General features: G+C 41.0%; 2 protein-coding genes across 2 annotated transcripts; both read left to right on the top strand.

Moving 5' to 3' along the window:
• Positions 1-2,584: 2,584 nt before the first annotated feature.
• Positions 2,585-9,763, top strand: LOC140283176 (fibroblast growth factor 6-like). Its single transcript, XM_072377868.1, has 3 exons — positions 2,585-3,301; positions 3,769-3,872; positions 6,292-9,763. The coding sequence occupies exons 1-3, from the start codon at positions 2,959-2,961 to the stop codon at positions 6,466-6,468; spliced, it is 624 nt and encodes a 207-aa protein (XP_072233969.1). The 5' UTR covers positions 2,585-2,958; the 3' UTR covers positions 6,469-9,763.
• Positions 9,764-10,981: 1,218 nt separating this feature from the next.
• On the top strand, positions 10,982-12,484 carry fgf23 (fibroblast growth factor 23). The gene is made up of 3 exons (XM_072377571.1): positions 10,982-11,332; positions 11,440-11,543; positions 12,029-12,484. The coding sequence occupies exons 1-3, from the start codon at positions 11,098-11,100 to the stop codon at positions 12,482-12,484; spliced, it is 795 nt and encodes a 264-aa protein (XP_072233672.1). The 5' UTR covers positions 10,982-11,097.
• Positions 12,485-13,428: the final 944 nt, after the last annotated feature.

Raw genomic sequence — 13,428 nt, 5'->3', positions numbered from 1 at the left:
CGTGGATTCTAAACTACAATTTCATTCGTGCTTACAGTTTTCATTACAAAAGTTGAATAAAATAAAAAAACATTAGTTTGAACCTGATCGTATAGAATCTTAATGTTTATTGGGGTCTTCCTGACCTTAGTTTTACTGACAAATCCCTCTTTGAGGTACAACCAGGCATGCTCAGGTATTGCTTCTTGAATTTTACCGACATACCAATGAGGTACACATATAAACATCAGGAAACCCGATTTCTGGCCAGATGTTAACTTTGTTAAAGTTCTACACGCAATTACTTTAATATATCTTTATGTTATTGATGAAGAAAAAAATAACTATTTGGCAGCATCAAATGATAAAAATCTTACGTTTTCCTTTATCTTAAATCAATGTAAACTTCTATATGTATATTGGTCATATAACAAGATATTTGATGATGACTCTAGTATTTTGCTTTTTTTCATTGTTTTCCCTTTTTTTAAATCATACTGTATTATTATTATATTATCATTCAGTAAAGCAGTTCATTTGTGGTTGTTTGTCTTTATCATAAAATACAAATCACATTGTATACAATATCTAAATAAGTATGCAATATAATGCTGTGAAGTTCAACCAAAAAGTGAATTTACCTCTGATTTTCATTTCTTTTTAAATTTTCAAAAGTTGTCACCACTGAAGAGCAGCCTCAGCACCATAGTAACAGTATTAGCTGAGTTAATCTAAAGAACTCAGCACTGTCTCATTAACGGTGCCCACTCTCTATTGATTAATGTTCCACTTTGTCAATAACCCAGTAGTTTTGTCTATTCAGGCTATTGGTTTGCATACACATGTGCTTATACAGCAAATCAAAGCCCTGTCTCATTAATTAGCTAATCAGTGTGGTCCAGGTAGCCTGGCCCACTGGGGACTAAATAACCTAAAAGGACTTAATTCTTGGAATTTAACCATTGTTCCAAATCTACGAATTGCTTCCCATCTCTCTGATTAATTCAGTGATTAAAGTAATTATTATATATTTGAAATGTGATGAAACATCAAGTCAATAAATGAGTGTGTCTAAATAAATCTGAATAAATGCTCTAAGAATCCTGTACATGTCACCTGCTCAGCACAAAAGGACTCAAACTTATTATGACAATAACATCTCTGGACTTTTTTTTTTTTTTTCTTGTGACCCATCACTGCTCGTCTTGCTTGTGCTGTTTATAATCAACAAGTCCTTTTCAGTTGCTAAGGTGGGCCTGAGGCTTCCTGGCAGCACAGAGCTCCTCAGTGGCCTCAGAGCTCACTGGGAATTCCCCGGAGCCTTCGTCTACTAACACCACCCAGCAGGACAGGATGCAAGAAGCATGGATGTAAAGAGGGAGCGGAGGAGGAGGAGGGGTGCTCTCAGCTTTTCCACCATGTTTTCCTCATATTTTAATTCATTTAGCAGGCTACAGGTACGTATGCTTTTACCACTGTGAGGTAGTTGTACACAGATATGGGGACATTTTCATGATTTAAGTAACAACAGTAATAATACTAATCATTGCTCACTTCATAAAGTAACTAATAATAAGTAATGTTCTGCTTTAAAAGCTTATGAGTGGCCACAAAAGGAGTTGCACTTGTTTTTAAATGCATTAGTAACAATCCCTTCTACTTACAACCAGATCCCAGTGAGTTCTCAGCAATTTGTTGAATCTTTATGCTCAATACTGGTCATGAATATCAATCAAAGGAACTTACTTAAAAATATGGCCTTTTGTAGACTTGAAAAAGCAAATTTTGGTCATTATCCTAAAGTAGAGCGATCTCTATTTGCCTAATTGTAATCATTAACTGCACAGCTTTCTCTTTAAATTTCTTTTACTTCTTTATTTCTGGAACTGAACACAAAACAATACCATCAATAATATTCAGCAGGTCATATATTTATGTTGCAGGGTGTGCTAGTTACAATAATAACGCGCAATCTGACCAGGCAGAATATTTGGTTGTGTAAACTTCCTGGCCAAACAGCTAAGGAAGTGTCAGACAGGATTGCCATTTGCTCTCCTGTGACTGTTTTTACACCTTCCTTCTAAATAAGGCCGCAGGCTGCCAGGACATATGACCACCGTCCCGATTTGGGCTCTGGACACAGTATCCATCCATCCATCCCATGATTGCTCAACGCCAATGAAAGTCAAACACACAGACACACACCCCTCCCCTCTCACAGGTCTCCCATGTGAGGAAGAGCCGGGTCAAGTCAACAGAGGAAGGCTGAAAAATAGGTTAGTGCACCTTCAAAATAACACCACAGAATACGAAAATACTAAATTGTTCTCTTCTAGACACCAAAAGTGCTTCTCAGTATATGGTAACAGGCCTCTCCTTAAATTTATTGAGTATTTACCTGGGTCTGTGTAATCTCGTACACAAGCTAATGCGCGGAGTCACATGAGTGTTAGAAACCATCTCCAACATGTTAATGCTGATAAGCTTTTTATTTTGAAATGCACCACAGGAAACTTTTCTTCTCATTCTATCCTGTATCTTTGACGCTGGTGTGAAGGTGCAGCCCCCCCATCACTCCTATCAGAACTGCTGCTGCTGCTGAGGTGCTGGAACTCTCTCCTCCTCCCATCTCCTACTTTTGATGGGGGGTGCATGCAGCGGTGAAGTCACAGTGATGTCATTTTAGGATGTGAGACGGGGCAAGGTGAGCTGGTTTTTCGGTGAGTGGTGTCCCCCTCCACTGCCAGCGTTGCCTGCACAGAGGCGCGGAGCGGCGAAAGATGGTCATCGCCACCGGCATCAATTCAAGCTCCGACGCGCTCTGTCCTTGTCCTCCTGCTCAGATCTTGGCATATGGGGCCTTGATCTGCCTTGATCCCAAAATAAGCCTTTATCGCAGCCATGCCAAAGGACAGAAAATAAGAAGAGTTGCATTTTTAGGGCAGGTAACTTTAACCACGTGCCCCAAAGGTGAACTGGATGGCCATTGCGCAAAGGTGCCACTACAGTATGTCCAGCGGGGCCGGGACGCACTGGACGTTGCCAGCAGTTTTTGTACTGTGGACTACTCTATGGGGAATCGTCTCGTCTTATTCGATTCCAAGCAGGACTAATGCGACTTTGTTGGAAAAGAAGTGGGAGACCCTCTTCTCACGCTCCTATCTGGGGATAAATGGGGGAAAATCGGAGATGAACTGGGAGAGTGACTATTTGCAGGGCATCAAAAGAGTGCGGCGACTGTACTGCAACGTGGGCATTGGGTTTCACCTGCAGGTGCTCCCGGATGGCAGGATAAGCGGTGTGCACAGTGAGAACCCATACAGTGAGTTGCATCCAGCAAAGCACTGGACGCAGAGAGAGTGTAACTCTATATGCGCAGGCTGTGTAAAAGTTAGAGTCGCTCACTTGTCTTGCATGATATTTAATAAGCGATGTCGGCATGGTTGAAAGTTTCCGAAAGCAAAAACAGTGTACTGAGCCTTGCATCCGTGCAGTGCGAGGAATCCTCCCATGCCAAAAACACGACATGAATGCTTGACGCTCACTTATTTTTACCCCGCGTCCCCTACAGCAGGACACAGTCATATCCCTCTCAGCAGGCTGTAAACTTTACTCACAATGTCTGACATGCAAATAGGTGATTATTGCAAAGGGCTAATTGAGCATCATCTAAGTCGCAATGCACCTGCAAGGTTACACCCATCACTGCAGCATACGCCAGTTACTCGACTTTTTCCTGAGGTGCAGTGTGACACTGTCTTTGCTTCCCTATCATTATGTCTTGTTCAGGTCTAATAGAGATCTCCACCGTGGACCGAGGAGTGATCAGCTTGTTCGGAGTGAGGAGTGAGCTGTTTGTCGCAATGAACAGCAGAGGAAGGTTATACGGAACGGTACGTTGGTGCGCAACGCCAAAGGCACGCTCTGTCACACATCATGCTGAGTGTAAGACGAGTTCATAGAGCTGCTGCATCCACGAGTTTATGAGCGTTGTTGTGTTATTAATATGCCTTGATGATAGGAGCGGTTTCACAGCGGGGTCCAAGGGGCAACTTTGGAGAAAGATTCAATGCCTAAATCTTCTGCTGTGTCATAATCTGTGTAGGAAATATCCAGATCTGATCAAGTGAAATATAAAAGTGACGATTTAAAGAAAAAGTTGTGGACTAGCAGTTATAACTATCATGAACATTTTTATTTTAAATGCGTGTTTAGCAGCAAAGTGACTTATGTCTGGTTTTATTGACATATAAAATACAGAAATGGGGAATTTCAACAAACTAAATCTGATCCTGCTGAAACTTAATCTGCTTTAGATGTGACATTTTATTTAGTGTTAAACTTGCATGGTATTGATTAATAATTTTCATTTGGTAATTAGCCTTCTTGGTTGGTTTTATTTAGCGTCATTAAAAATAGATCAATATAGATCTATTACGTAAAAAAACTTAAATGGAAAATGTTTATAAGCACAAGATTCTACAGCTGGGTAATCCAATGAGTCACCCAACTGAAACGGTTATAGTCCTGCTTCACGGTCACACAGAGATAGTCGTCTGTGTCGATGTCAGCCCCCACAGTGGGAAGGACTGGGGGTCAACCAACACAGATGGACTTGCATGTAGTTCTCAAAAAAACTAACAATGCAGATTCCCTGTTGATGCATTGGTTGAAAGCTGACTGGTTGAAAGTTGATTAAAGTAGAAATGAAAAAGGCATCATCAGAGGTCATCATCAAATGTCCTCTCAAGGCTAGTAACACATATTTTGTATGATGTCCCCGTGTGGAAGAGATGGTTACAAAGAGCAGAAGTATGTTTGCAGGCACTGTGCGATCATAACCACAGAGCGTACGCAGAATCATATCCAGGCCCCAAGGCCCATTTTACTCATACCTTCACAAAGGTATCTGTCTGCAGCACTCTGAGTCCATCCAGACGGACATTTTTCTTTAAGCTGACAGACAGACATATAGTCCTCCAAAAAGCTAACAACTCATAGGCTTCAGCTGTGACACTGTGCATATATTGAATAATAACTGTTTAAAAGTTAGCTAGAGCCGGCTAAAGCTAGGAGGGGCTGAACACAACTGATCTCACAACAAAGAGAATTAAATACCAAAAACCATAAAAAACAAAAAAAAAGCACAGGGGGAAAAACAATGACTCCAGCTGAACAGAACAATTTTCCTTATTTAACACTAAGTTTCACTCAATCGCAGAGCAGAACTCGTCCACTGTGACTTCTGTCTTTGCCACAGCAGAGCAAAGCTAAAGGACCAACAATGACACAAGAGGAGCCCACAACTCAGGGAATGCCTCCAAGTGGCAGCAAAAAGTGTATAGAGAACTATGTTCTTCCCTTAAGTCATTTGTTCATGCCCCTCATATATAACAGTCTTATATATGAGGTCTTATCTTGCATCATGGAAATTACTGTCCTACACCCAGTAGATGGGAAACAAGACTCATTCAGGTGTTTCCACTTTAGAGCTGGCATCATTTTTAGGTCTTTCGTTTAAGAAGCCAAAAAGCCTTCATGAGGTAGAAGGAAGGTGAATGGATGGAGCAGTACACCACTGCTTAACCAGGCCCATGGTTACGGGACTCAAACCGACATATGTTCCGCTATTAACATAACAACGCTTTAATGGAACACTTTTGTCCCTCCCTGGTTGGGTTTAGACAATACTTCAGTAGGGCTCAAAAACAATCATGTTTAGGCTTAAAAACAGTCTTTGTACAACATGACGGATGCCATTTTTACCCTTCACATGAAGTTTCTTTTATGAATCCTCACTGTCGCATATTTCTTGAATTACATTATTGAACAAATCTGCGTGAACAAACTTTCTATCTTAATGAACACATAAGTGATCAGAACCAGTATTACATAAGCAGCGACTGGAAGTCTGATCAGTGTGGTTAGCCATAAATAATTATGTTGTATAATTATGTTATGCACAATTATGTTCAATTGTTTACTTTAATATAACCATACTGCTTTAAAGTGAATGTCACCTTTAGCTTTTGGTCAAAACTCGTTCACCTTTCCTTTAGTTTGCAGCTAATTTGGTTGCCCAGTCAGTGGAACCTGAGATTTTCTGAGTTCACATGTAAAAGCATTAGGCTGGTGTCTAAATTTTTTTAGCTACAACACACCTTCTCCCGTTTCCTTCAAAGCACACTGTCTAGTCAGGCCGTTTGCCAAAGTAAAGGTCACGCTGAAATGACGCATTCATTGTGATGTTCTTCCTGCGTCTGCCTTGAGATTTACTGACCCCGTCTTTCTCTCTTTCCTTGGCTTCTCTAGCGAGTCTTCAGGGACGAGTGCAAGTTTAAAGAGAGTTTGCTGCCCAACAACTACAACGCCTACGAGTCTTTTGTTTACAAGGGCTTCTACATCGCCCTCAGCAAGCATGGCCGCGTAAAGAGAGGCAACAAGGCGACCACCGCCATGACTGTCACACATTTCCTCCCACGACTATGAGAGAAACTGACAATTACTCAGTAATTTGCACATGTTGGATGTTCTTCCAGGTAATAGAGAAATGCATAGTCATAAAATGCACACCCATGGACTGCAAAAGAATACACAAATATTTATTCTGTTATATATAAATATATATATAGATATATATAGATATATATATATCAGCCCGCCTCTCGTCCAATGACCGCTGGGATAGGCTCCAGCTCCCCGAGACCCGACCGACGGATTAAGCGGGTATAGAAAATGGATGGATAGATATATATATATCTAGATATATGTATATTTGGATAGCTGTATTTGTATATGTATGCCAATTTTGTGCTGCTTATTGTTTTAATGGACAGGGAGAATTGAAGCCTTTGCCTGTCTCACTTTACCTTGGTGCTTGCTTTAACTGAACAACATGTCACTTACTTTTCTGAGATGGAGGATGAGCTATATTCTGGGCTTTTAAAGAGTGAAATGAATACTTTTTATTACCTCAAAGAACCACTTCACTAGATTAAGGGATGCATGGACTTCTGCTGAAATATCTGCTAAGTTTATCGTTTTGTTCAAACCTTTGAACACTTGGTGGTTCCGTGCTTGATTATTGATGTCCTGCAGTGTGGTAAACTTAAATGCACTACCTTTGCTGCATGATTTAAAGGTGCCTTGGTGTTCCCACTTGTGGCCCCCTTAAACTTGCATGTAAGAGACACCAGGAGGAGTCAGAAATAGGGCTGACACTCCAGAGAGGGCCTCAGAAGAGGGGGGAAGGGGGTGACGATCTCTGGTTTATTTTCTTTCCTGTAATTAGATCGATTAAGTAATAAAAAGTCTGTGGTTGAGACCAGAGAGCGGTTAGCCATAGAGAATGACATAAGGCCATACATTTGACTGTGTTGAATAACCAGCGAACAAACAGGGTAGAATACTTACTATCCCAGCATGGAAAAACTTTATGTTCGGACCTGACTTGCTTCTGCAAAAGCGGCGACTGAGCGGATAGAGCGCACAATAGATATGCTCCTGTATACTGTCTTTGAAGGGGCCCCAACAGTAAAAGTGGGTTGCTGTTTTTGAAATGCAAAGCTTTAGCTGCTGTGTACTAAAATGATGAAACCAATGGAAAACTATGTAAATAGCTGCAATTTTAAAAGAGTTCAGGATATTTTCAGTGCAAGAAAAAGAAAAAATGTTGGGGCTGCACAGTGATGGTGCCTAAATGTTTTGGTCTAAACTGTTCCCCATATATGTCTTCCTTCAGTTTATCTTTTGGTTGGAGTGTTTGGTGGGGGGTGTGGGTGCCCTAAGCCTTTTTGCCTGGCTTCCTGTCTTTTCTGCAGCTGCACTGCAGTGGCAGTGAGGTATTTGGAGCTGGAAGCAAAAGGTTTTAAATGCAATTATGAATGGGTCAATCATGCATCTCGAAGGACTCGTGGACAGTGCAGTTGGTAGATTGGAAGTTAAGTACTGTTTTGAGTCTATATCTTTGTTGATCTTAAACTTAATACATCTGGATGGGAAAATCTCAGCAAAGTATACAAAAACACTGTTTGTTCACAAGGCTGAAGGTGTAGCATGCTTTGCAGGCTCACAGTACAAATATCTTGTTACGTATTCCAAAGATGTTTTTCTTGCCTCATTATTCGAATTCCAGAGAGTTCTTTAGAGTGCATCTCCTCATGTAGTTTCTGCAGCTGTTAACTTAAAAAAACCTGCAGCTCTCTTCACCATCAACCTCCATCCGTTCCTATGTGTGAGGAAGCAGGACTATTTAAATCCAGGAAAGTAGTATGCGAGAGGGCCGACACTCTGTCTTTGTTGTCCGTCAGACTCCCGGCAGGAATGTGGATCTGCCAGGATGCCAGGCAGCTTCCAACATACCTGAACTCTATCACCCACCACTACCCACCTCTGCAAGTCCGTAACCCCCCACCTTCACCCCCACAACTCACCCAATGTAGGCAGGGACCTTGGGATTCCAGCTGTAACCCAGGAGCTTCCTCCTCTCATTTCAGCCTTTTTTAGTTCAAGGTCAGAGCCATTGACCAGCCTTTGCCTCAACCTTTGTGGCCAGGGTGGTCTATTGTTTGAGACAGGAGTTAAAAGTATCTTTTCGACACATTACATCTTCATTTTATACTCAAACACAATAGAATTGGATTATTTTTTCTTTATAAACAGGCCTATTCCTTCCATGAATTTCGAGCTCCATCTCTTGGGAATGCAGCACCACAAATGCTATCCACTCCTTTTTTTTTTTGTTGGGATTTTTTTAGGGGAGGGGACATCTGCAGAGCTGATGCAGTGTGTGAGGAGCAGATCCTCACTTCACCTCTGCTGCTGCACAGCTCCCAAGGCTTCTACGGGACACTCATCTGCCTCTGTCAGATTCTGTCCCGATCCCAAACCCCCGATCGCCACACACTGACACGATATCACCTGCTGCTATCTACCTGTCTGCAACACACACGCTGGTTGGTTCATGACAGTATTCTTACCTACACAAAAATGCTGCACATAGTACAACTAAGAAACATTTCTTCTTGGGAGTTATCAGTTCACAATCTACATTTTCAGGAAGTTCAGCTGAGGAAGTTAACATTGCGCACGCTCAGCGACGAACTCTTCTCTCACTCACCTCACCATCACGATGTCCGACGTTTCTAGTAGCACCTTAATGAGGATGTTGTGAGTCTAAGTTAAGAGTAAGTCAATGAGCTGGACGCATAACAGAGGAAGAGGAAAAGTTTGACTCGAAAACAAAATGCTCACCTTTCAGCTTTGACCAAAAGTTTAAAAAAAAAAAAATATCTGATTTATCTGCTGTCTCTTCTTTCATTTCACAGCTTATAATAGGTCAAATTTAATTAAGTCAAGGTGAGGAATATCTCTTTTATCTCTATGAGTTGAATGTATATTAGCATGCTGCGCCCTGAGTTGTACTCGGGGTGTGTGCTTCATTTGTTGTTGTTTTTTTGGTTTTTTTGTCTTTTTTGGGAGTGAGTCTCCTCTCTATTCCTCTCCTCTGTTCTTATATACCTCACCTTCTGCCTTAGTTTTGGTTTGCTGATGAAACAAAGAAACAAGCTTAATTTATTTGTTTCTGAAAACAGACAATGCTGATTAAAGTTTTTCCTTTTATTTTTGTACGTATGTGCTGTGCACAGCATTCTATTGTATTCCTGAGATACCAATAAAAGTTTTTTTTTTTTTTTTTTTTAAATGGCTCCGGCTGATATCTTGTTTTCTGCATGACAGCGCTTTGACTCTAGCTTTAGCATTGATGGAAGAGGCATCCAGTTCAACTGAGGCAAGTTTTTTTTATTTTTTTTAAAGAAACTGATTTACTTGGATAGTTTGATCATTCCATATATGGCCTGATTGTGGCTTCAAACATGAGGGTTAAGCCTCCTCTGTAGGTCACATCAACAATTTCTGGCAAAGATTAAAAGTTCTGCTTCTGAAAAACTATGTTCAGTTTTGGATGGTTTTTTATCATTAGCTGTAAACTAAAGATATTGACCTATTTTGGGCCTCAAACACAAAAAAATAAGTCAAATAATTGGGAACCACTGGTTTATTTTATTTTTTATTTTTTTACCCTGTAGTCCTAATCTTTCAAGTCATGAACTAGATGGTGTTACTGGTGGAAAAACACTTGTAAAATGGACAATGGATATACAACCACAATGTATTTAGCAGTGAAATGTTTTCTTTTGGATTTTTTATTGTTATAATCTGTTTTGATAACCAGGTGCTCATTTTCTGAAAAAAAAAATAGACTGTATAAAAAGATTTAAGTGGCTTGAATTTCAAACGTACCACGAAATCGTACTTATGGTACTTGATTAAATGTGTTTTCACTTTCACTTCACTGTAGTTTAGTTTTAATTGAATTGATGCATATTTTTAAAGAACAAACTACTATTAATAACCTGATTTCTATAACTCGAGAGTGTGTAATACAGCATTAAAATGTATTGCTAATCCTCCAGCATCCTGGAACAGTTTTTTAAGGTTAAATGTAACTTCTCAGTCTGTCTGATGAACCACTCTGAATTCATATTCACTCGTCTCCATCTGCTGGTGAAATAGTGAAAATGTTGACTTTTGCAGGTGCGTAAAGGCAGCCAATTGCAAGCAGCTTATGAATGTACCATCCAATCCGTTCGGGGTTGGCATGTTTAAAAATATGTCAAATATTTAACCAGGAACTGCAGTTTAAACCATATTAAAATAAGATTACATAATACTCATGATTTCAAAACGTGTATGGGCTCATATTTAAGCGATATTTTCCTCACATTGCTCTGTTTAATTTCTCAAATGACATTATGTACATGTGACATTATTGTGGTTATTACTCCTAAACCAGCGGATTATTAGGAAAGAGTTTAAGGTGGAACCAAAAATAAGACTCCTGTTGTCTGACCAACAGCATCAGCATAAACAGTCAGAGGTGGAATTGGCCCTTCCGCTGCAGCTACCCGCACATCTGCTTTGGGGGCGAGTTTCTTTTTTTTACCCGAAGGATGTGGCACTCGAGGGGCTTTAAATAGGAACTGTCACCAAACTTTAGCACAACAGAGCATCTGAAAACTTCCAGCAGCTCTGCATTTGGAAACGGTTTGATTCAGGATGGACGTCAACAGGCGACTGGGGATGAGAGACACCGTGCTGGCGCTCTTACTCGCTGTCCTGCAGGGGCTGCATATCGGGGAAACGGCCCCGAACCCATCACCGCTGGTTGGATCCAACTGGGGGAACCCAAGAAGATACGTCCACCTGCAGACATCCACAGACCTCAACAACTTCTACTTGGAGATCAGATTAGATGGCACTGTGCGCAAAAGTACAGCCAGAACGTCTTATAGTAAGATGCGTTTATATTCTGACATGTCACTATAGATTTTCTAAGTTTGCGTTATGAAGCCTGTCGTTTGCTATCTGGTGCTAAAGGTAAATCCTTCTCCCCTGCAGGTGTTATTTTATTGAAAGCTGAAACAAGGGAGCGCGTCGCCATCTTCGGGGTCAAAAGCAACCGTTACCTGTGTATGGATTTGGAGGGCAACCCGTTCAGCTCGGTAGGCAATTGATTTATTTTTTTATAGGCGCCGACTATCCCCGTCTAAACCTTAGTTTTGTGTTTGTTTTGGCACACTACGGTGTTACGCAGTTTCACGATGACTTTTACGCACAAACGCACTGTTGTATCGGATGTCTTAACAACAATACTTCGTTTTATTTTTCAACCATCAGCCCAAATTATTGTCACTTTCAGTTTTAATTGATTCAGTTCACATTTTGTATCGATTTGTGGCACCCCTGCGCAGTTTTACGCAGAACTCTTAACGTCATCTTCTGCGCTCAAATGCTGAAAAAAATTATGGGGAAATTACATTAAACCCTATAAGCCTTCTTATCCTTTTTTCTTTAGTTAATTATTCTTCTGTATATCCATGAGAACAGATTCTGGTCCGATTTGTCCATGCGTAAATTAATAAATCTTGATTATCACGACTCAATTTGCTCAAGCTGACCAAACTGGTGCTTAATCTCTCTCTTTTAGCCCATCTGCCTCAGGGACGACTGTCTGTTCAACCACAAGCTTCTGGAGAATAACCGGGACGTGTACTACTCCACTCGGACCGGCATCCTGTTCAACCTGGAGGGTTCCCGGCAGGTGTACGCAGCGGGTCAGAACCTGCCGCAGACCTCCCTCTTCCTGCCTAAGAAGAACACGGTGCCACTGGAACGTCTCCTACTGCACAGGGAGAAGAGGAACCGGGTTGTGGACCCCTCAGACCCACACAACGTCCTCCTGTGGCAAGCAGAAGAAGGCTCCGACTCCCGGGCCGTGCAGGAGGATGACGCGGATCTGGAGGTTGAGGTGGAGGTGGAGGTGGAGGTAGAGGCCGGGGACGATGGGCGCAACGTGTCCCGGGAGACTCAGATAGCTCCTTCCGCCCACGACCCCTGGAACGTACACTTATCCAGCCTCCGCAGCACCGGGACCATTGGTTGACTGCAAAATGGTGGATCCTTCACGTCGCCTATTCTGCATGAGTCCAGATTAACTTTTTAGCTTAGACCAGACTTCGTTGTGAAAAACTGGTAGTAGTGCAATGAAGTTGTTGCTTCGTTTTCACACTCACCTTAAATATGGCCTATAACTTTTAGCCATGAGCATTAAGAAAAGCAGCGCGTCTGTATACTAAATGTACAGTATATGACTTGACCTGCAACTCCCTTTGCACAGTTTTTATTGTCTTAAAAGCTAGAAGCCACCTTTAACTTTTATATGTCAACTTCAGATCATTGTTATTTGTATTACTTTCGAAGAAAATCTCACTTAGTTGCTTAGTTGCCAATTTAGATGCCATCTTCTGATTATTAGCGGAATTATTAATGAAAATAATGTGGGCTTTCCAGAAGTTAGCCTGCATTTGCTTCACAATTTGCAAGGATATTACAAAGCCTCCAAACATTAATAACCCCCATTTAGCAAGTGTACACTTTCTTTTGTTGTGTTTTACACTAGTTTTACAGCTGGTCTGGTTCATTGATGTTTTCTTAAGACAGATGCTTAAATTAGCCCAGCTCTGGAGGACTTAAGGACCTGTCTCCTAGTGTAATATATATATATATTACACTAGGAGACAGGTCATCTGCATGTGTGTGTACACATAAACATGAATATAATAAGGAGTTTAAATTAAATAATAGAGTTAGGGTTAAGTTTTATTTTATAGTCTTACAATTTTAACAGTTAAAGTTTGTAAAAGCTTAAACAATGATTCCAAAAGAAAACTTTTCACTGCTAAATCCATTGTGGTACAAGTGTTTTTCCACCAGTAACACCATCTAGTTCATGACTTGAAGGATTAGGACTACAGGGTAAAAAAAACTTTTCAGATCAGTCATCTTGCTATTAAATCTCTTATTATGTGACGATCAGGTGCTGGGCAC

This window comes from Leuresthes tenuis, unplaced genomic scaffold (genome assembly GCF_036924035.1).
Source record: "Leuresthes tenuis unplaced genomic scaffold, fLeuTen1.0.hap1 SCAF_23, whole genome shotgun sequence".
Taxonomy (NCBI): domain Eukaryota; kingdom Metazoa; phylum Chordata; class Actinopteri; order Atheriniformes; family Atherinopsidae; genus Leuresthes; species Leuresthes tenuis.
Note: the sequence above shows the minus strand (reverse complement) of the source record. Positions and strands in the feature narration are given on the sequence as shown.

Bases quoted from the DNA above. Each gene is read 5' to 3' on its own strand.
- fgf23 (XM_072377571.1), top strand. From the start codon at position 11,098: ATGGACGTCAACAGGCGACTGGGGATGAGAGACACCGTGCTGGCGCTC. The intron at 11,333-11,439 runs GTAAGATGCGTT...TCTCCCCTGCAG, and splicing joins TACAGCCAGAACGTCTTATA to GTGTTATTTTATTGAAAGCT. The intron at 11,544-12,028 runs GTAGGCAATTGA...TCTCTCTTTTAG, and splicing joins AGGGCAACCCGTTCAGCTCG to CCCATCTGCCTCAGGGACGA.
- LOC140283176 (XM_072377868.1), top strand. From the start codon at position 2,959: ATGGCCATTGCGCAAAGGTGCCACTACAGTATGTCCAGCGGGGCCGGG. The intron at 3,302-3,768 runs GTGAGTTGCATC...TGTCTTGTTCAG, and splicing joins GCACAGTGAGAACCCATACA to GTCTAATAGAGATCTCCACC. The intron at 3,873-6,291 runs GTACGTTGGTGC...TGGCTTCTCTAG, and splicing joins GAGGAAGGTTATACGGAACG to CGAGTCTTCAGGGACGAGTG.